Genomic DNA, 21993 nt, shown 5'->3' on the forward strand with positions numbered 1-21993 from the left:
ATATATATATGGATATGTATATTTGCAGGAAAGTTTTTATAGATTTTAACATTCTGTGAATTTCCTGGGACAGCTACGGCAGAATTTGAGATAAAAAAATTTAAAAGTAAAAAAAAAACATGTGCAAATCATATCTCTTTCCATGCAATATACTGTACACACATTTAAGAATAGTCTGTTGGTATCTTTCGAGGGAGTTTTTTTCACTGTCGCCTTCAGCTTGCACACTATGACTCATTTCCTGTAAAGCTGCTTTGAATAACATTTATCAACAAACGTCTATGCAAATAAATTTAAACTGAACTGAAAACATAGCACACTTTAAATAATGGGCAGAAAAATTATGCTATTCACTTGTTACGGAAAATTTTTTTTTTCAGATATTTAATTTATGAAATAACATATTGTCTTTGTACGCATACACACATGAGAATATGCAACTGGCTTTACATTTCAATGGCATTATTTAGATAACTCACTGATAACAACTATTGTTCTTTCTTTTTATAGAACAATATAATGAATTTTAATGCATGATTTCACTTTTTAAAATTCTAGATTGGAGCTTTAGTGTGAGTGTTTAAATGTTACAATTTTATAGAGTTATATCAGCCATTATATCAGTAATCAATAACATAAAACAATGATCAAATCAACAAAAAATTCTATATTGGCATTTTCAGAATTATGTTTTGTTTTTAGTACATCCCTCCTTTAAACAGGTGATTGACCAAATTAGGATCAATGTAAAAACATTCTGAATGAGAAAAAATAAGAAAGACCAGATTTTTCAAATCTCTCTGTTCATCTCATGCAATCATCCTTCTTTCTCTCTCACACAATATCTCTACTTGAGGGACAAACAACAAGATCTTGCCCCTACATTGTCATTGTGACAAATCTCCCACAGCCAAATCCCTTTAGCTGCCTTCACTAGAGCCGAGACCAGTCCAGCCTCAACCCTCCATCTAGGCAAGGTCTCGGTGTCATTCCTCCGTCGCTCAATCCATCCTCATTCTCCATGATCTGCGTTATTCACACTCTCATACAACCCTCCCAGGTCAACAGAGTCGTTTGGTTGCTCATTCATGCCCGGAACAAAGCAGAAGACACCCAGACACACGGCAGCCGTCACATTGTGGTTTATGTTAATAATAGACAGCTGGATGACTTTCTACAGAAAGACACATGCAGCGTTGAATGAGATAACGAGACTCAATAAACTCTTAACGACTTGCCCAACAATCAGAGAAAGAAGGAAGCATTTTTTTGTGAGGGAAAAAAATTAGTTATGAAGCTAATCAATCAAGCAATCAAGCCCGCATCCACAGTGCTTTGAACAATTAGAGGGCTGTGCTCAAAATTCAATACCTCCGCTTTCAGAGGAAGATGCTTGGAATAGTTATCAGTCCCAACTAGCAGTTACTAGACTCAACACAACCAATACAAGCCATTTTGTCTACAGTGCTGTCTGTTAGTTCATTAACATGCATGCAGTATGTAGAGGCCTCTTCAGATTTTTTAGTCCAGTGGATTTTTTATGCAGCTTACAAAATAGTTCTTTGCATCTTTCATATTTAAGTTGCACTATTGAGTAAATGTTTGTCTAAAACACTGTGGCCGAAACCAGCCATTCACTTCATTAACATGCATGCAGTATGTAGAGGCCTCTTCAGATTTTTTAGTCCAGTGGATTTTTTATGCAACTTACAAAATAGTTCTTTGCATCTTTCATATTTCATATTTAAGTTGCACTATTGAGTAAATGTTTGTCTAAAACACTGTGGCCGAAACCAGCCATTCATACCGTTCTAAAGTTTAAGGTCAGTAAAAAATTTTGTGACAGTATAGACATTTACACTGTTACACAAAATTTTTATTCAAAATAAATTGCTGTTCTTTTGAACTTTCTATTCATGAAAGAATTATGGAAAATGCATCATGGTTTTTTACAAAAATATCAAGCAGCATCACTGTTTTCAACACTGATAATAATAAGAAATGTTTTTTGATCACTAATTTAGCATATTAGAATGATTTCTGAAGGACCATGTGACACTGAAAACTGGAGTAATGGCTGCTGAAAATTCAGCTTTGCATCGTGGCAATAATTTATATTATAAAATATATTAAAATGCATTAAAGGCAGAGTAAGTGATTTCTGGTAGCCAATGTTGATATTTGAAATCACCAAAACAAACAGGCCCCTAAAAGGGTCTTGCCCCTATTTTGATAGCTCCGCACCACATAAACGTACTCAACCCAGGCAACGATTAGTTCTGTGAAACAAAGCAAAACCAATGTTACACCGTGTCTACGGACGTGAGCGGCGCGGCGCAACAAATCCCCGACAGAAAACTGCTGCCGGGTTCTATTTATGACGTGCTGACACACATTTCAAATGGTTTTCAACGGTCGTTTGATCGCGTCCAGTGTAGGCAGACTTTAGCTGTTGTAGACACGGTGTTACTCACCTATTGAGAAGAAACAAAGCAACCTCGGCGTCCGATCGCAGGCCTCCGCTCCTTGAGTTCTCTCCAGCGCTGGAAAGCTGATCCGATATTTACACGGGTCCTACTTCTTGCCTTATCCTTCCGCAGACGTTTTCCTCTTTAGTTTTTTATCCGCCATCTCTATCTCTCTGTCGCTCGGCTCGGCTAATGTCCGTCCCATGCACTGAAAGCTCTCTCCTCCACATCACGAGTAGACACGCCCCTTATTGCTGATTGGCTACAAGTTTGTTTTGCAATTCGGCCCGAATCAGTTTTCTAAAGTGTTTTTGAAAAATCACATACCGTGCCTTTAAATACATAAAATGGTTATTTTCAATTGTAATAATATTTTACAATATTAAAGATTTTACATTTATTTTATTATATCAAATAAATGCAGCACTGGTCATCATAAGAGACTTCTTTCAAAAACATTTTGAAAAACAAGGCATACTGTATATAAATTTGGTCAGTTCAGTTGAGTCACACTTTCTGCAAACTCTTTACTTAAAAAAAATCTTAATCTAGCCATCTTCATTTTGAGAAAAACAGGTATGACTTTTCCCCATTAAACAAAAAATGAATTATTAAAATATCAATGCTCTTTTCCATACAAAAAATTAAAAATGAAAAAAAAATTGATTGTTCCTGCACATATGTTCTTCTGCCATTGTGAACAGAACAGTAATACAGTACTCTGGAAGCATTTCCTGCGTTTCCTGCTTCTCTATTCAGTGGCACCACAACAGCGCTACTGAATCTACTGTACAGCAAGAACCAGGAGCGTCAGACAGGGGTAATGGTGAAACAGAGTTACAACCAAGAGTCAACCAAGGGAGATCCCAGAATCCCTAGTGACACCACTGGAAAGAACTATACAGTGCAACCAGTGTAATTCAAACAACTCCTGAATGAAGGAATGAGTCGGTTCTTTTTAGTCAATCAAAACAATACGCCGCAACCAGTATAATAGAGACTTAATGGCAATTATTTCCACCTCTAATGGTAATACAGGCACATTATGTTATAAATAACATTCAGTTTCTTGCACAAACCGATTGTTTTGCTTCATAAGATTGCAATATATTGCTAGAAGTCACGGGTATTAATTCTGTGTTGCCTGATATGCTTTTTTGACTCTCAAAGTGACGGTAGCTGTTGACTTGCATTTTATGAATCACCAAGCCTTGGTAAGCATAAGAGACTTCTTTCAAAAACATTAAAAGATCTTTCAAGTTCTAAAATAATTAATGGAACTGAAATCATTAAGAAGAATCTGTCTTTAAACAAATATCTTATTTCGCCTAGGGCACCAAGTGAACCAGGACTTTAGGGGTGTAGAATCAATGTGTACTATTGCTTTTTAAAAAAGATTTTCAGTTTTCCCTTTGCTCTAGGTGTAGCAACATATAACATTCAAAAACCATTCAAAAGAAAACGCATGGATGTGGTAATATTACCTTCTACGTCAGGGCTGAGGTAATTTCGTACTTCGCTCAGGATAAAGTTGATGTCATCTTCCACAGGGATTGGATGGGCGGTGACTTCAGTGGGTGTATCTGTCGTGCCGGCGATAGTCATCTTCTCCCAGGGCAGGAAGAATATGACACGGCCATCACTGGTGGCAGGGTCTAACAGCCCCATGTTGTCTGGGCTATAATTGGTAGGAAGAGTACAGATGTATGTTATATCTCTATGCACCGTTAAAACCATAAAATTACACTTGAGGAAAAAAAGGTACAATATGATTGCAGGATTCAGGTAAGTACCTGTAATATCCAGGGATTACAATGTGCACTCCTGCACTAGGCTGGCAGATGTTGGCAGTTTTCTGGCTGTCCATTTTGCGCAGTGAGTCAGTGAAGGGGCCGGTAGCGTTAATGACACATTTGGCACGAATGTCAAACTCCTGCCCTGTGAACGGCAGTGTGAGGTGTTACACTAACTCAACGCAGCTGACTGGGGTTATTTGCTGAGGATGGAAGACAAATCTCTTCATAAAAGGATTCTAAGCAGAAAATTTAAAGGGCTTACTGAAAGGTGATTAGTTGCTGGGTTGTGGGGAAATGAAACTTTAAAAGAAAGCAAAGATTCAAGAAATAGTCTTTACATAGACTTTATATTAAGATCTCATCTCATGTCTTAAGGTACAGTCACATTTACCATTGTTCTGCAAATTTTTGTTCGCAAAATCTGGTTATTTCAATGGAAATCCACGCAATCGGAATTTCGTACAAGGGCGAAAGATTTCCATGCATACATTTCACAATTTAAGTTGATCACACAGATCTACTGCGTTGACCAACAGAAAGCTGCTTACTTCTGTGTAAGCTGTCATTTCATAAGCAAAATGTCAGTTTTCTGGCACTAAAACAGTTAATTTAGTTTTCGGTCTGGGCATATCTCACCTGTGATTATGTCTCGGCAGTGGGCTCCACAAACTTTCTCTTGGCCTGTTTTTGGGTCTGGTTTCTTTAGCAGATGAACCACCTCTGTGTAGTTGGCAATCGCAGCACCATGGCGGGCCGCTGTAAGAGTGATGGCCATGTTCATCCGGGCATCATTGTGTTGTCCTGAAAAGAGCCAGAGCAGAATGTGTCACAATACTCATATACAAAAAAACAAACATTATTCATAAACGAGACGTACCGTAGAAATATTTGTAAATAAAGCTATGTATAAGTGCTTGCTTTTTGTTTTTTGTTTTTTTGCATTTTTAGAATACAAAAAAAAAACATTTACAGTGTATTATGTAAACCACATAATAAACCCCTTTCCCCACAGAACTAGAATCTCTAAAAATGTTTTTGTTAGAATTAATTAACCTCTTAACTTTAGCTAATTTTTTTTTTCTTCTTGAAACTATACAGTAGCTTCACACACACACACACACAAACACATGCTGGTATTGGTGGTTTACGGGAACTCTCCATAGGCGTAATGCTTTTTATACTGTACAAACTTTATTTTCTATCGCCCTACACCTAAACCTACCCCTCACAGGAAACTTTGTGCAGTTTTAGATTAAAAAAACCACACCATTTAGTATGTTTTTTAAGCCTTTTGAATTACGGGGACACAGGTAGTGTCCTCATAAACCACTTTCATATTGTAATACTGGTGTCATACCCATGTCATTATACAAATGTTTTTGTCCTCATAAACCACCCAAACCAGTGCGCGCGCACACGCACACACACACATACACACACACACAGTCATACAAATAAACAGGGACATTCGATAGATTTCTATTTTTTATATACAGTTAAAAATACAGTAATCTAACCTTTACAGAAAACTTTCTGCATTTTTACCTTTTTTTTTTTTACTTTATTTACTTTTTTTTAATATAGTTTTTAAAAATTAAAACATTTCCAAAAGAAGGTTTTGGGGAGGTTTCGTCAGATTTAGCTCACCTCTTGGTACAAATTCATACCCAAAACATGGTTAAGTAGGTACAAAATGTTTTTCTGTACTTGCCAGAGGCCACTGCACCCAGTTAAGATTCGCTTTATGATTGCAGTGTTTGAAGTGGTATGACGGTGTTCAATATTGTTATAGGGCCTTTTGAGGCATTTAAACTATTTCAGACACATTTGAAACATGAATTACAGGAAACCTTGAAGCCAACGCGATATCACTCTATTACGGCAACTAAAGAGCCACTAGATTTAAAAAAAAAAAGCCTCTGTGTTCTCGATGCTAAAGAACCAGAGGGATAGGTAACCCACGTAAGCATGTCTAATGCTAACACATGCTCAGGGCAACTCCACCAGACAATAAAATAATAACACAGGCAGGAAGCCTGTTTAAAGGGCACACTTCTCAAAGAATAATGTGCAGTGAAGGCACCAGCATGCTTTGTTAGAGATCCCATGAACCTGGGTTTGCCTCAGTGCTCAAGGCTCAGCGCTCAAATCATGATACAGGGAAAATATCCATGTAGAGAAGGATAATACACACATATGCATGTTGGAATATTGTTAATATCATTTAAGAGAACAAATCACAGCTCACACGGAAAGCTGTGTCCCGCAGCAGTAGACAAAAAACGCTTGGCTGAGCTTGAATGTTTATTAGAGTTCAGCTTGCAGGTATGGCGAAAAGAGCAGGGCTTTTGTGCTGCAAGCGGAATTCTAATGAAATGAAGAAACCGCGACATTACAAATGACTGAAAACGCAGATAAGGGAGTTTTAGCGTCAGATTAGATTAATAAAAAAAGACCTACAGAAAGAATGAATGACATATCATAGCGGAGGAGGGATGTGATGGGAGGCCGTGCATGTGGATGAGATAGTGAAAGAAAGAAAGGGAGAGAGGACTCAAGGAGGATGAGGGACAGGAAGAGAAGAAGCGAGAGAGTGCGAGTAGAGGAAAAAGAGAGAGAGAGGGAGAGAAATAGAGGGAGGCAAATAGCGACAGGCAGGCTGCGATCTCCAGCGGAGAAGGTCAGATTCGGAAATGTCACGGCCGTGATTGTTCCAGATTGAATAATTGGAGAGAAAAGCCGGCTGACAACCCAGGGGAAGAAGGGATGGGGGGTTGGGGGGGACAGACGTGGGGAGAAGAACGAATAAAACCTCTAAACTGTCATTACAATCGCCGGTTTCGATTCTCCACACACATACATACGCAAATGAAGACGCTATTTAACGCAGTCACTGGCAGCACGTAAACACGGCGCGGCAGGGAACAGAGCATCCAGACGTCTCTTTGCCTCTGTTTCTCCCACAGATGGACGCGATGTGACAGATCGCTGCTCAGATAGCCGCCGCGCTCCCCCTGAATATAAGCTGCCCGGGCGCCCTGCGAGGGACCGTGTGTGCCAACGCAGGCCAAATGTAGTTTGACAGGAAGCACCGGAAGGCAGGATTGGTGGGCGGGGCTTGTGCTGCCACGGACGGGACCTTGAATAAAGGGGACACATTCTGCACACCCAGACTAACCAGGAACATATGGAAGTTTTGCCTGGTGGCAGCCTCGGGCGGCGCAGGGCGCAGACGGGCCAACAGAGACACGAGCACAATGAGTTCGGCCGCAACAGCCGGTGGTGGTTTTACAAAGATTATGGAGGAATGTCACAGAGACAAATGAGATGGCAGTTATTGCCGCATAAAACCGCAAATGAAAATAGTTATGATATTTTCATGATAACAAATCTTGGATTGACATACAAGATTTTTTTCTTATTTAAAGAAAAATAATATCTCTGTCCCTTTTCTCCCTATCACAGGCTTGGCAAAGGCATTACTCGTACGTTTTTATTCTGTTTTAAAGTTCCTCTGAATTATGGGTGTGAATCTATGTGTTGACAGCAATTTGTTTTCTGGATGCGATCACAACAGTTAAATGGCACTGGTTCTGTATATACTGTATATGTATGTTAGTTAAACAATTGCTACAGTTAATATGTCATTATATTATACTATTGTACTGTATGTACACTATCATTCAAAAGTTTGAGGTCAGTAAGATTTTTTTTTTAAATAAATCATTACCTTTATCCAGCAATAATGCATTACATTGATCAAAAGACAACCAAGACATTTATAATGTTACAAAATTTCTATTTGAAAAAATGGTGTTTTGCATTTTGGTCTTTTGAACTTCACATTCATCAAAGAATCCTGAAATACAAGTATCACAGTTCCCACAAAAATATTATGCAGCACAAAATTGATATCAAGAAATGTTTCTTGAGCACCGAATCAGCATGTCAGAATGATTTCTGAAGGATCATGTGACCCTGAATAATGGATTAATGGCTGCTAAAAATTCAGCTTTGCCAACACAAGAATAAATTACATTTTAAAAATTATGAATTGTAGTGATATTTCAAAATATTACTGTACTTTGATCAAATATTAAAATAATATTCTTACTGACCCCAAACATTGAACGTGTATATAGTATCAAATGACTTTAGAAATTCATTCATTTTTAGCATTTTAAATTGATTACTGGACAAAAGAAATGATAAAAACAAAATGTGCGTAGTATCACCTCAGCTCTGAACATTTTCAGATCATACGCAAGACTGAAATGATAGATTCACTCCTGCTCACCATCATAGTAGACAATGGCTCCCACGAGTTTGTCTTTCTTCAGCATAGGGAAGAGCTCCAGTGCTTTGCTCTTGCTCAGGACGTAGCTGCTCTTCAGACACTGTGATCCGGCAACCAGGTCGTACATTTTAATGCCAGCCCAGTAATACGGCAGCTGCCACCACCTGTGTAAAACATCAACAGTCATATTTAGTACCAGTAACACACTATCATTGTCTGTGAATTCAGCAAATGTACTGACTGCACAATCTCTATTAAAATATACAAACAAGGATATTTTGAGTACCCTGGTGGGGGAAAAAATGTTGGTTTGCTGGTCTTAATTGTTTTCCCAGCCTTATCTGTTTGCTGGTTTTTCCTATATAGGTAACCAGGTAAGGTTGGTTTAGGCTTTTTTTAAGCAGGGTGTATTACTAAATAAAATAGATATATTCTCCATGAGCAGAACTGGATTTGTCCAAGTGTCACTAAGTCATATAGCACCTTGTGACATATTTGTTTTAAGTTTTTTTTTTAAATCGGACAGGCAAATGATGTAATCTTGAGGTTTCTCATTTCTGTGACCCTTTCACACTTCTCCGGCTGCTTTAAATATCAGAGCAAGGCATAAATGCCACGAGTAATTAATAATGATGATGGTAAAGACAGGAAGATCCTTTAAAAAACCCGAATGACAAGGGGCAGAGACTGAGGAGGCGAGAGGTCCAGCATTGATCCACAGAATATCCGAACCCCACCTGCTGCAGGTGTCCATATGAAAGGTTCAATACCATTTCTGTGAACTTACCAATGGATTTAAATACAAAAACTGTCTTTTATGAATCTAGGATGTCTCTGGTGTTTCTCTTTAACTTTGTTCTGTCTAAACCCCATATTTCCATTCCTTTTTTATATATTTTTTCCCTTTCAATGATCAGTGTTTTTATTCTCGGACGTGTAAATTAGTGAACAGAGTAGTTGTAAGTAGTAATTAGATCAAACTGTTTTTCTTACTTGTAAACAGGAAGCATTATAGGTAAAGGTGCAGACAGGTGGGGAGCGATGTTCAGCAGATTGGCACGTTCATGAAGGGCCTCTTTCACCATCATGTACTAAGGAAGTAGAAATAAATCTGTTAAGCATGTAATTTATGTTCTAAAACAAAACATGAAAATGTCTTCAATCAGTGTTAACCACAGAGGCCAATTTACTCATAAATTAAAAAAACAACAACTCTACTCTAAAAACCCATAGAAAATTCAAGTCTTTGAATTATCTTCATTTGGGGGCTTTTGACAGCAAATACTGATATGTGACCCTAAACCACAAAACCAGTCTTAAGTCGTTGTATAGCAATAGCCAAAAATACATTGTATGGGTCAAAATTATTGATTTTTCTTTTATGCCAAGTAAAGATCATGTTCCATGAAGATATTTATTCAGCTTTCAGATGATGCATAAATCTCAATTTCGAAAAATTGACCCTTATGACTGGTTTTGTGGTCAAGGGTCACATATATGCAATTAATATAAATATGATCCTATATTTTACGGTCATTTTATTCCCTATTAAATACTTAATCATATTTTAAATATGCATTTTTAAAATGACATTAAGTTGGCCAACAACCAATCCTGACTGCAGTCGTTTTGAGTTCAAAATTTTAGAGTGCTGCTATTTCCGATTATAATTTACAGTATCATTTTTGTATTTACTTATTGAAACAGTTGATGATCAAGCTACTGTAAGTTTTGGTTATTCAACCTCCACACTGATGCCTCAGATCTGCAGTATCCTACTAAATGTTTGTGCTTTTATTTGTCTGTCTCATGTGTTCAAAATGTCACAGTGGTGGCATAAGCGGCCTTGCAATCCTTCTTCTAAATATTAGGGGCAAATAGGGAAAAATGGGGCCTTCACCTGCTCATAATCTAGTTTCATGATGGCTTTCTGCAGATAGCGGACTCCGCCGTGAATGAGCTTGGTGCTTCTGCTGCTGGTGCCTGATGAAAAATCGCTCCGTTCTACCAGGGCGGTCTTCAGATCTGGGCGAGGGGGCAGAAAGACAGGTAAGGAACGGATTAGACAATGCACTGGCATTTCAAGACCTTATGGTGCCAAATATTTAGACTGCAGCTGCTGTCATTTACATATGGCTTTCTCCACTATCTGTAATATCACAACATGTTTATTGCACCCAGGCACATTCTGCCATGGCCTTCAGAGATGAATACAACGTCTAATGAGAATAAAAAGAAAGAAAATTAAAAACAAACTAAATTAACACTAAAATATGTACGAGACAAATCAAAACTGACCTGCACAATAATATCAATAAATATCACAAAACTTAAAAAGTACATACTCCGCGTGACAGCGTCTAAGGCACATCCTGAGCCTGTGGCTCCGCCGCCCACCACCAAAACATCAAACTCCTCTGTGTTTCGCAGTGTTGAAAGCTGCTCCTCTCTTGTTGGGAGAGCATCTTTAAACGGCACCTTTAGCTCACCCTGCGCTTCAACATATACCAGCCGAGCCTGAACAAATCCAGCAGATACACAAAACAGAAAAAAGGACCAATATAAGAAGACAATGTGGTTAAAGACATTTCAATACCCTGCATGCTCTTTAAAGATGCAATCCAGAATTGACATTTCATAAGCATTACTGTGCAATTGCATGTAAAATCACAATTCTAAGATGCCCTATATTGTTATGCAAGTTGTCATTGCTAAATCGACATCCAAACATAAGGCTTTTTCTGGATTGATCTTTAAAATATTAATAGTATTAATAATAGATTAATTTAGATGAATTAAATAAGACAAGTAAACATGTCTAGAAAATGACTAGAGAAACACTGAACATGCACTTTTCATAATAATCACTCCACATCAAAATGACATAGAATATATTTCATAAAACATTATGTTAGTCAGCATGCCAAGACATAGGAATTAAGCAGAATGCATAATTGTTCATCTCAAATGTTGGGTTATCAAAGTTCTAATTCAGTTGGTTCTAGTTTCCAGTTCTAGTTTTAGTTTCAAGGGGGTTAAACTAAAAAAATACAAAAATAAAAATTAGCATTCATGACACGGTCACTCTTTATGGCAACATGCACTGTGACCTTTCATATTATATATGTGATATTTTATACATAAGCTTGATATCACTTAAGGTATTTAAACTCCCCAAATCAACTGTGCTTTTCAATCAATCCTCTTATCATTAACAGCGAATCTAAAGTCTATAATAAAGTCAAACAGAGAGACTGACAGTTTGAAATTGTGAATGAACAGCTGCCAATCTATCGGTCACATGAAGGCAAAAAGACGCAAAATTCTAATTAAGAGAAAACAAGCCTGGGCGAAGCTAGGTGTCGAGGGTTTTAGCCAAAATGAAACGTTTTATTCATTTTTTTGTTAGCATTTGGCCTAAATGATTACATCAATCTGCCCCCAAAAGCCCGTAGAGTCCATTTGACTTGCAAATGACCAAATGAGCCCAGACATTTGCAATTTAGACAGTAATAGCATGTAAAACCAAGATTCAGTAATTAGTGTCTATTTCTAAGGACAGACATATTTAAAACATCCGCACACTATTAAGAGAGGCTGTCCTGCAATCAGGACAAGTGCATGACGGAAACAGAGAATTTCATGCAAATATGCAATCGGCCACCGCAGAGTGATACTTCAGCCAGAGTGTAACAGTGCCCTTGCCATAGAGGAGACAATTGGGCTTGGGTAAGATTTAAATAAATGATGAGAGAGAAAATCAGGACTCCCATTGCTCTTCAAGGTCTTTTTTTCTTCTTCATTCGTTTCAGAAAGCCTTGTTGATTATCTTAATCTACTTGACCTTCCGTTATTTGGTATAGCATCTAAACAGACGAGACCCCTGGGGATCTTACTAGTTTAAATACGGACAGAACATAGTGTGTGACACACTCCCTGATGGCGTGAATGAGGATCAGATTGTTCTTGATTACATATTCAAGAAAGATCCTTGACACAATGTGTGTATCACTGTTCAAGTGTAATCTCCCTTTAGCAAACAAAACCTAATTTTAATACGGTGGTCTACCCTAGAGAGAGAACGGGGTACGTTTGGAGACTTGAGATAGTACCGAAAGTTACAAATGAGATTTGCTAATGTATCTGGATTTGCTAGGTCTAATCTTAATGAGATTTGTAGCACTCATTCAAGAAATCTATCCTATATGGTTGGTGACCACATGAAAACAAGAATCAAACTTTATGAATTATAAATAGGGAATAGTTATAAATAGCTGTAAATTGATCATAGCTATAAGATCAAAATACGGGGCCTGAGTTGTACTATGTGAGTTGAATACAGCTGTATCTTTAAGGTTGTATATAAACACATAGGGGACATTCCTGAGTCAGGACAAGACATGCTGTGGTACAGATGGGCGTGGACAGCTGCATTCTACAGAAAGTGTATTCTGCACTTTAACCTGTAGGGGTCACTGTATGGATGTGAAACGTGAAAACAAAATGTTTGGTATTTGTCAAAAGAATTGGCCAAAACCGAATAAGGTCGAGCAAAAACAATGATGGTTTTAAATCAATACCCGATTCTTCCTGTATTCGAAGAACTGTGATAGGCCGAAGGCTGTTGCTACAGCTCCTCCCCCTATTAGGGTTCCTTTCACTGCCTTTCTGAAAGCCATTGATCCCTGAAACATTAAAAAGTTAAGCAGATTTTTGGAATAAATGCCTTTGGAAACAGAAAAAGTTCAGAAAACATCATGTTAGTATCACTTCATTTTTCCAAATCCTGATAAGCCTTTTGCAATGTACTGTGTATTTATAATGTATATTATTCGGATAAATAATTTCCATATATAATAATTTAATTTAATATTAATTTATGCATTTATCAGATGCTTTTATCCAAAGCGACTTACAGTGCATTCAGGCTATACATTTTTTACCAGTATGTGTGTTCACATACATATACATATATACATTTTTTTTAAAAACATAAGGATTTAACATAATGTCATTGTGTCCAGTGCTTATATCAATGGCAACGACTAATAATTTTTTTTATTTTTGAAGTTCATTCTGTCTCATAATTGCCTGTATTATAAATTCCTCCTGTCTGATGTCTTGAAACTCACCATTGTTTTGTGTCAAAATGAAACAAAACTGTCATATGTCCCAGTAGTTGTGTAAACTACTGTATGACTCCAAAAACTCACAATCTCTGGTGAAGGTCAAAGTAAAGCTATAATCAATCTCGACCTAATGCTCTGGGTAGGGATGCAAATCATTTCACTACATGATACTAGAGGAAGTGAATGAGTCATTCTTACTACACTGTTTGAATTCACACCTGTCCCACATGGTCCGTGTATGGCCAACCATGTGCGAGAGAGAGAGAGAGAGAGAGAGATCTTACAGGGTTATTATTTTACCAGTTCGTGTACGAGAATGAGACTCCTAGACTGGAGTGTAAACATGTACAGTAATTCAGGCTAAAGTCAATAATATATTGCATCTCTAAAATCTTGCCTCAAACCGTTTTCACTTCATTAGAAAAAACAGAACAGTTCCCTTTATGCTCAGTTCTTAAAGACAACAGTGATGAATACAGACTCATATAGTGTATCCGCTGCATCACATGAACTCACATTAATTACTGACATCGAATCAAATCATCACCGATCGAGCTCGAGACAAACACATCGTGCGATAACATAAAGCAAAGCCCACAGCTGGGAATTTTACTTATGATGAAGCGATTTCTATAACACGTATTTCAAGAATTCACACACTATGGGGCTGGTGCAACAATGGCTGGCTCGCATCCAAGAATAGATCGGACAGGCTCGATGATCGACGTCAAATAATGCAGCAAGTAATATGCCAAGACCACTGGTTTTTACTTACTGGTTCTGGCGATGGTGACGATGACGTCTAAAAAGGAAAACCATGGACAGTGAAGGTATCAACTGGGTGATGTTACAATGTTACTTATTCAGGAATCCAGGAAGTACAATGACAGGAAGTATTTGACAGACAGGTGGATGGACAAATCAGTACAGAGGATTCACAGCTCTCGTCCAATCATTTTTAGGAAGGCGTGTCCAGGCGTCTAATTGTAGACGCACTTGGAATAGAAAGGCGTTTTGTAAAACCATTCTTTATGAGGGACGGTGTACAAACACACCTAAGACACTGTTTAACTCTCAGTGAAACAGTATAATTGAACAAATGGATTTGGACCACATGTATAGCTATAACATTCGTTTAGACGAGTATTTTAATCCGAGAGCAATTTATTACTCAATTGTTTACAGCTCATTTACTTTCTCTATTATGAAATGTCAAAGAATAGCTTAACTGAGGCACTAGGCTATGCATACTGCATGCACTTTAGAATGTTTAAAAAATAAAAAATAATGGATTCTTTGCCAGGCACTTTATCGTGTCAGTTGCGCAGGTGAGACTTTCAGCCTAAAAAAGTTCAGCGCGACCGCGTCAAGCGTCATGGAGCTGGAAGCTGCTGACGTTACGATGACGCAGCTCGCAGTCCAAACAAAGTTGCCTCTGTTACAGCGGGATTCCCTTCTCACAATGGAAACCCTTCACCGCTCAGAGAGCAGTGGAATCAGATGAAACACATCCTAATCTATTGAAATTTTCCCTAAGCATGATGCAGGTAGAAACAGATATGGCGTCACTATACTGAACAGTGTTTCTAGCCCTGCATCCTTAGATTCAAGGCTATAAGGCGAAATTTTATTGTATATGGTTACATTTTTTCTTTAATATATTTTTTCTTTAATTTTCAAGGCTTAATGAATTACATGGCTTTCCCCTTTCCACTAAATTCTGTAAGAATATTGCAACAGTAGAGCAATTTGTTGTGTTTTGCACCCTTCTCCATAATCTGTTTTATTTTTATTTATTTATTTTAATTCCTAATTTGCGGTTTTCCTTTCTTTAAGTGTGTCTGAAAAAAAAAAACATTTAATTAATCAGCACTTATTGCTGCATTCATTTATGAACTGGATAAAACAGAAGATAATGTCTTTGATTTATTATGCCCGACCGGCGAGTCCCCAAAATAGTGACAAAAAATCAGTTCATTGCTTCAAATCAGTGAGATCTGATCTCCTGTAGGTGGTTTCTATATTGGGAAATGGTTTTGCGCAACAGATTATGTGTAGGAAATTCAACTCATTTGACCCAGTGGACAGTCCCGCATATGGAAACGCGTGGACGATTGAATTGCGCACAGGGCGCAATGAGCGCGCTGAAGAACAGTCCCTCTGTCCAGCGATTAGCTCGCGTCAAGGGTTGACGCGCCTGACGTCACGCCCTCTTAGCACGTGGGCTGTGGCATTCAGAGTTCTCATAAACAAAGGCACATTGCGCTCAGACGCCAGTCTTCGCGTGCAGTCGAAGGAGTAAGGTGCGCAAAGACATTGGCTCTACATGCAGACGGAACTTCTACCAACAGGAACAGCTACATGGATACGTAATTTGGAACTGTTTTAAAAGCGATTTGAGGTATGTAACAGTAATTGTATAATAGTAACATGTATTTTATTTTAAAAACTAAATTTGTGGGAAGATTGTAAAGCAATACATCTACTAAAAATGCACGACCGTTTCTTAACTTTTGCCTTTATTTTTATTTTTTTTAAAATACAAATTTGAATCTTGTCAACACCTTAACATACATTTTCAAAGTAAAGTTGAAGTCATCTGAGTGCCTTGATGTTACAAAAATATATCAAGTAACTCGCACTGACATGCTTAAACTGTAAGATATATCACTAATCACTAATGATAAAAAGATTTCTTTCACAGAAAATCAAACGAACGGAGAGACACGCTCTGACATCAGCCCCTATTACTGATTTCAGAGATTGTTCCACGAGAGACAAAAGTAGCAGGTGTGCGGAGGTAAACTGGAGCAGGCCAGGGAAATGTATGTCAGAAAGTTTGCATACATTCTTTCCGATGGAAAATCCTGTGTTTCAATGTCTACTTCTTACACAGAAGGTTAACTGAGGAAATAAAGGGGTTTTATTTAAAACAAAAACTAAATAAATGAAGAATACATTTTCTTTTATGTTGCATATAAATAGTCACTAATTTCCAAAAGTGTAAAACTATAAAACAAATATTAGGCACCCTGTCAGAGAAAGCCATTACAATTCAGTTCTCTAACACTGCAGCCATGCCCTGCGTCCAGGCTCAGTATGGGACATCACCTCCAGGAGCCAGCCCTGCATCTCAGAGTTACAGCTACAGCACCACGGGAGAGTACAGCTGCGACTTCCTAACACCGGAGTTTGTCAAGTTTAGCATGGACCTGACTAACGCAGAAATTGCTGTCACTTCCTCGCTCCCCAGTTTCAGCACCTTTGTGGACACCTACAGTTCCAGCTACGACGTGAAGCCTCCCTGTCTCTACCAAATGTCCCACTCTGGGGATCAGCTGTCCATCAAGGTGGAGGAGATACCCGCACACAGCTACCATCAGCAGCAGCATCAACATCAGCCCCACCAGGCTGAGGAGAGCCTACCCCATACCGGACCTATATACTATAAACCATCCTCCCCAAACATCTCCCAATCACCCAGTTTCCCGGCGCCTCCACACCACACGTGGGAAGACAGCGGATCCCTTCACAGTTTTCATCAGAACTACCTGGCGACTTCACACATGATAGACCAGCAGCGTAAAAACGCGATGTCTCGGTTGTTCTCGTTCAAGCAGTCTCCTGTGGACACGCCGATGTCAAGCTGCCAGATGCGCTTCGATGGATCTCTGCACGTGTCCATGGGCCCGGACACCCCGGGTGCGCATCGTGCGCTGGACAGTTTTGCTTTACCGGCACCCCCGAGGAAACAGCACGCTGTGGGTTTATCCCACTCGCTTAATGTCGGATACCCTTTACTGGAAAGCCCGGTGGCCTCACCCCCGGCAAGAGGATCTCCATTCAGTGAGGGTTTATGCGCTGTGTGCGGGGACAACGCAGCCTGCCAGCACTACGGGGTGCGCACTTGCGAGGGGTGCAAAGGATTCTTCAAGGTACACTTTTTTAAATCACTAATACTACAAATCTTTTATCCAAATTACACTTATTAGAGGCATAGTCCCACTGGGGTAAATGATTATAGTTCATGGAGTGTCCGAACCTATGTTACCAGCCTAACTAGAGATTGGAACAAGAAAATGCATGGTGTAGAACTGGTCTACAGTAGGCTATCCTTAATTATCTCAGTTGTATTGATTTGACCCAATATGCACCTAGGGACACCTCCGTTCATCTCTGCCACCATTACTTTCGTCTAGAATTAAATTGGTTTGTGCTGAGAGTCCTATCGCGCCTAACCGAGCGTAACGGAACTCCCAGTGGTGACATTAAGACAGCTCTTTATGTTACCATCGTGATAGAATAATCTCGCTAATCCGACAAGAGGGGTCGCGGAGAGAGCGTCGGGGGACCCCAAATTATGGCTGCCCACGGATCTGTATTTACCGAATGTCTGCTCTGTCCGGCCCTTGAATGTATTACACAGCTTTGGGCTGGAGTGCAGGGTTTGAGTGTCCTATTCCATTGTAACTTCACACTGTGATTGCAGTTCAAGTTGTCCATGCGAATGGAGTAGATTTACATGCAATTAATACGCTACATACATGTGCTTTTTCTTTCTAGCGCACGGTGCAGAAAAACGCCAAATACGTTTGTCTGGCAAACAAAAACTGTCCTGTGGATAAAAGACGGCGAAATCGATGCCAGTATTGCCGATTTCAAAAGTGCCTGGTCGTAGGGATGGTAAAGGAAGGTAATGTCAAGCAAGTTTTCTGTTTTCTTCACGTCTCCAAGGTTTCGTTAAAATGATGCACGTTACACTGTATTATCACAGGGATGTGGTCTAATATTGTAGTGCAATTTATATAACCAATATATATTTTTACAGTTGTGAGAACAGCCAGTTTAAAAGGTCGAAGAGGTCGCCTCCCCTCCAAACCTAAAAGTCCGCAGGACATTCCAGTGTCTATGACACCCGTCAACCTCCTGAACGCCCTAGTGAGAGCGCATATAGACTCCAACCCCTCTATGGCCCGACTGGACTACTCTAAAGTAAGCATCAAACATTGTGTAAAACGTTAAGCTTCAATGAACGAAGTACTATTTTAACAACTCAACATTCAATTAACAGTAGAATTTCAGAAGTGATAAGTCTAATTTACACTAAAATTCTAAGAGGGTAAAGTTGCCTTTAATGCTAAACTTTTATCATTTCCCCTGTTCTATTCTGTTGTCACTTTTTCTTTTTGTATTAAATTATAGTTTCAGGCGAGTCCAGAGTATCATAGTGGAGGAGCTGAATCTCTACACATTCAGCAGTTCTACGATCTTCTCACTGCTTCAATGAGCATCATTCGCGGATGGGCCGAAAACATCCCCGGGTTCACTGACCTGCCCAAATGCGACCAGGAACTGCTTTTCGAGTCAGCCTTCCTTGAACTTTTTGTGCTGCGTCTGGCTTACAGGTATGCGGACCTAATCTGAACGGACTCGCTGTTTTTAAACGGATCTATTTTCGAAAGACAAATAATCACTTTAACAATTTCTTTCAGATCTAACCTGACAGAGGACAAACTTGTTTTTTGCAATGGAGTGGTTTTACACAAGTTGCAGTGCGTGCGAGGCTTTGGGGAGTGGATCGACTCTATCGTCGAGTTTTCTTCCAACATTCAGAACATGAGCATAGACGTCTCTGCCTTCTCCTGCATAGCCGCTCTCACCATGGTTACAGGTAAGACTTGTCTGACCTTTTCCAAGTGATGCACAGAATATACAGCATGCTTCACCTCTGACGGACTGTTTCTCATCTCCATAGAGAGACACGGACTAAAAGAGTCCAAGAAAACAGAGGATCTTCAAAACAAGCTCATAAACTGTCTGAAGGGTCAGGTGTCCTGCAGTGGTGAATTGTCTAAACTGTTGGAGAAGCTGCCGGAGGTGCGCGCGCTATGCACGCAGGGACTGCAGCGCATCTTTTACTTGAAACTGGAGGATTTGGTTCCCACGCCTGCGATCATTGACAAACTCTTTCACGATACCTTACCGTTCTGAACAATCGGCTGAACTGCGACAGATTCATAAAACCTTCATGATTTCTCGATGTGGCGGACTTGAAGAAGTGATATTGCCGGGTGGTATTTTTATTTTTATTTTTAAGTTTGATGCATGGCTGTCTGGGGACAAAAGTGAACAGCCCTGTTCGAGACAACCGCGGAGGAAATAATATCAATAGAATATTGATAAAACACTGAGAATGAAAATATTGTGGAGAGAAAAGGCCTATTCTCATGCCTGTTTAAAGTCTATTCAGTTATATACTGAGAAAAATGCGGTGTGGTGGAAATGTATTTGTATTGTTACGCGTCATATTTGTTTGTTACTTGCAAAGCATTTATATACAACTTCTCATGTGTCATGCAAGATGTAGCCTAATGATTTAAGGGATCAAAATCCTTTTGACAAGGTACTTTAAGTCATTCTGCGTTAAGTATAGAGATTGTAGTACTGAGTGAACAGGAGGATTTTTAAAACCCTATCTGCAACATTTCATATTTCAAAAAAAGCATATAGAGCACGTTTTTGTGTTTATGGTTTAACTAGTCAAATTTATTGATATTAAGATATGAATCGCTTTTTTTACAGTTCAGAAAGTATGCATGGAATTCGATTTGAGCTATTAACATTCTCCAGCACTTTGTATTAATTTCATGTTGAAATAATGTCCGAGGTTTACGTGCAACTGGTTTAAAACTCTTAACATTATCCTTATATATTTCAGACCATTGCGTTCTATGTTAAGCTTCTCTCATAGTGTATTGCTGAATAAACCTAACTATTATATATTTTCTCTTGTTTTTTTTGTCAAATATGATTTACTTGTGTTCTATTACATTTTCGAATTTGCTTACGAAAGCTTTTTTCATTCTAGTAAAGTATTTCATACACCATTTCATTAATTCCTGAAATTCCTGAAAAAGAGCATCTTTTCGATGGCAACATTTGTAGGCGGCCTTTCAGAAGATTTACGATTTACATAGGACAAAAAGGAGGAATTCTTGAAAATGTCTTGCGAAAAATTTCAAATGAAATTGCCTCATAGTTTGAAAGAAAAAATAAAGAATTTTTTTTTTAACGAAAATCACAGCATTTAAGATGCTGTAGGATATAAAAGTACCTTTCCGACCGATCTGGTTTAAATTATTTCGAAGTCAGCCTTTAAATCTGCTGGAAACCTTTTTCTTAATTAATACTCATTTGCTGATGTTTAATATAATCGTCATTCTCCCCAAATTACCACGACGATTTTGCAGAGCAAGCAAGCCTCCAGCTCTATGTGAAATGACAGTAACTGTGCTATCGTTTTACAGCAGTCTCTCAGTGTAGCCTGAACTTTTCAAAAGGTCCTATCTTTATTGAACAGATGAAATAACAAAACACAATCAGGATGCAACAGCCTGTGAAACATTGAAATGAGAGTGGAGACACACAGGTACTCAGCGCCTTCAAGTCGTTACGATTCACCAGAAAGTTTAATGCCGAAAAATAAGAAGGATATGCAAAAATCCAGATTTGAAGAATCAATATTTATACAAAGGACGCAAATATGGATTTTAAGCTGAAGTACAGCAAAGATAAAAGAAGATATAGGCCTAAAATGGACCAACTCACTGTCAGAGTAACGGTTTGTCTTTTTTTGGTAAAGATCATTAAGTGAAGAAGTCTGTGCCCTCTTCCTCTTTTCTATCTGTCCTCTCTCTCATTATTTGGGTGATAAAAATACAGATGAAATCACTTGAGTCATTACAGATCGTTCTGTTTGGTCCTGGCATTCAATTTAACCATTGAATTTGTTTTGCAGAATTTTTTATTTAATTCTAAGGCAGTCCAAATGTCCCAGATTTCAGTTTGTTAAATGAATGATGGCCATTCCTTGAACAGTATTTGTTTCAAGATTAGATTTCATCCCTCTGAACAAAGTATGATTTAATTATGGAATAAAAAGCAAATCAATAGTTTTGTCTACTGCTTAATTTATAGATGTATTTGAAGATGGCTGAAAAACAGTTTAATCAGGTTTTCGAGTAAAAATGTATCTCTAGCATCAAATGGTTTGATGCTAGAATGCAATCAACATGGTAGATGGAATTCTCTAGCTCTAAATATCATTTTGAGATGTGATAGCCTCCAAAAGGATTGTAAGAATAATCCCATCTGTTTGTGGATAGATGGTTCAAATGCAATAATGGTTGAAATGTTTAGTTATGAATGCAAGAACATTTTCTCAATCTTAGTCATTAAACATTCCTGCAGTTTAGGTGTTTCTCTCCAGGAGTCAGGTCTCTTTCCAGCGATATGATCCCGTA

The 21993-nt window shown here is 38.6% G+C and overlaps 2 protein-coding genes across 5 annotated transcripts in view; one reads left to right on the forward strand and one right to left on the reverse strand.

Annotated features, from left to right (window-relative positions):
• The window catches only part of LOC107705589 (glycerol-3-phosphate dehydrogenase, mitochondrial-like), a 25548-nt gene extending 10874 nt beyond the window's left edge, over nt 1–14674 (reverse strand). The window contains exons 1-9 of one of the 2 annotated variants that reach the window (XM_016508936.1): nt 14466–14672; nt 13142–13246; nt 10907–11078; nt 10462–10586; nt 9555–9652; nt 8562–8725; nt 4901–5065; nt 4262–4406; nt 3953–4146 (exon numbers count right to left, since the gene is read on the reverse strand). In XM_016508936.1, the coding sequence (XP_016364422.1) occupies nt 3953–4146; nt 4262–4406; nt 4901–5065; nt 8562–8725; nt 9555–9652; nt 10462–10586; nt 10907–11078; nt 13142–13240 (1162 nt within the window). In that variant the 5' untranslated portion in view covers nt 13241–13246; nt 14466–14672. Of the gene's footprint in view, nt 1–3952; nt 4147–4261; nt 4407–4900; nt 5066–8561; nt 8726–9554; nt 9653–10461; nt 10587–10906; nt 11079–13141; nt 13247–14465 lie in introns of both variants that reach the window. The other variant, XM_016508937.1, reaches the window with a different exon arrangement.
• Nucleotides 14675–15762: 1088 nt separating this feature from the next.
• On the forward strand, nt 15763–20402 carry LOC107705590 (nuclear receptor subfamily 4 group A member 2-like). Of its 3 annotated transcripts, none has more exons than XM_016508940.1 (8): nt 15763–16091; nt 16395–16490; nt 16766–17625; nt 18254–18383; nt 18519–18682; nt 18893–19095; nt 19183–19361; nt 19446–20402. In XM_016508940.1, exons 3-8 carry the CDS (start codon nt 16768–16770, stop codon nt 19679–19681), a joined length of 1770 nt encoding a protein of 589 aa, XP_016364426.1. In that variant the 5' UTR covers nt 15763–16091; nt 16395–16490; nt 16766–16767; the 3' UTR covers nt 19682–20402. The 3 variants fall into 3 exon arrangements, with proteins under 3 accessions (XP_016364426.1, XP_016364427.1, XP_016364425.1); XM_016508941.1 differs by having other exon boundaries at nt 16395–16480; XM_016508939.1 differs by lacking the exon at nt 15763–16091 and having other exon boundaries at nt 16260–16515.
• Nucleotides 20403–21993: the final 1591 nt, after the last annotated feature.

Source organism: Sinocyclocheilus rhinocerous, unplaced genomic scaffold (genome assembly GCF_001515625.1).
Source record: "Sinocyclocheilus rhinocerous isolate Xijiao unplaced genomic scaffold, SAMN03320098_v1.1 scaffold504, whole genome shotgun sequence".
Lineage (NCBI taxonomy): Eukaryota > Metazoa > Chordata > Actinopteri > Cypriniformes > Cyprinidae > Sinocyclocheilus > Sinocyclocheilus rhinocerous.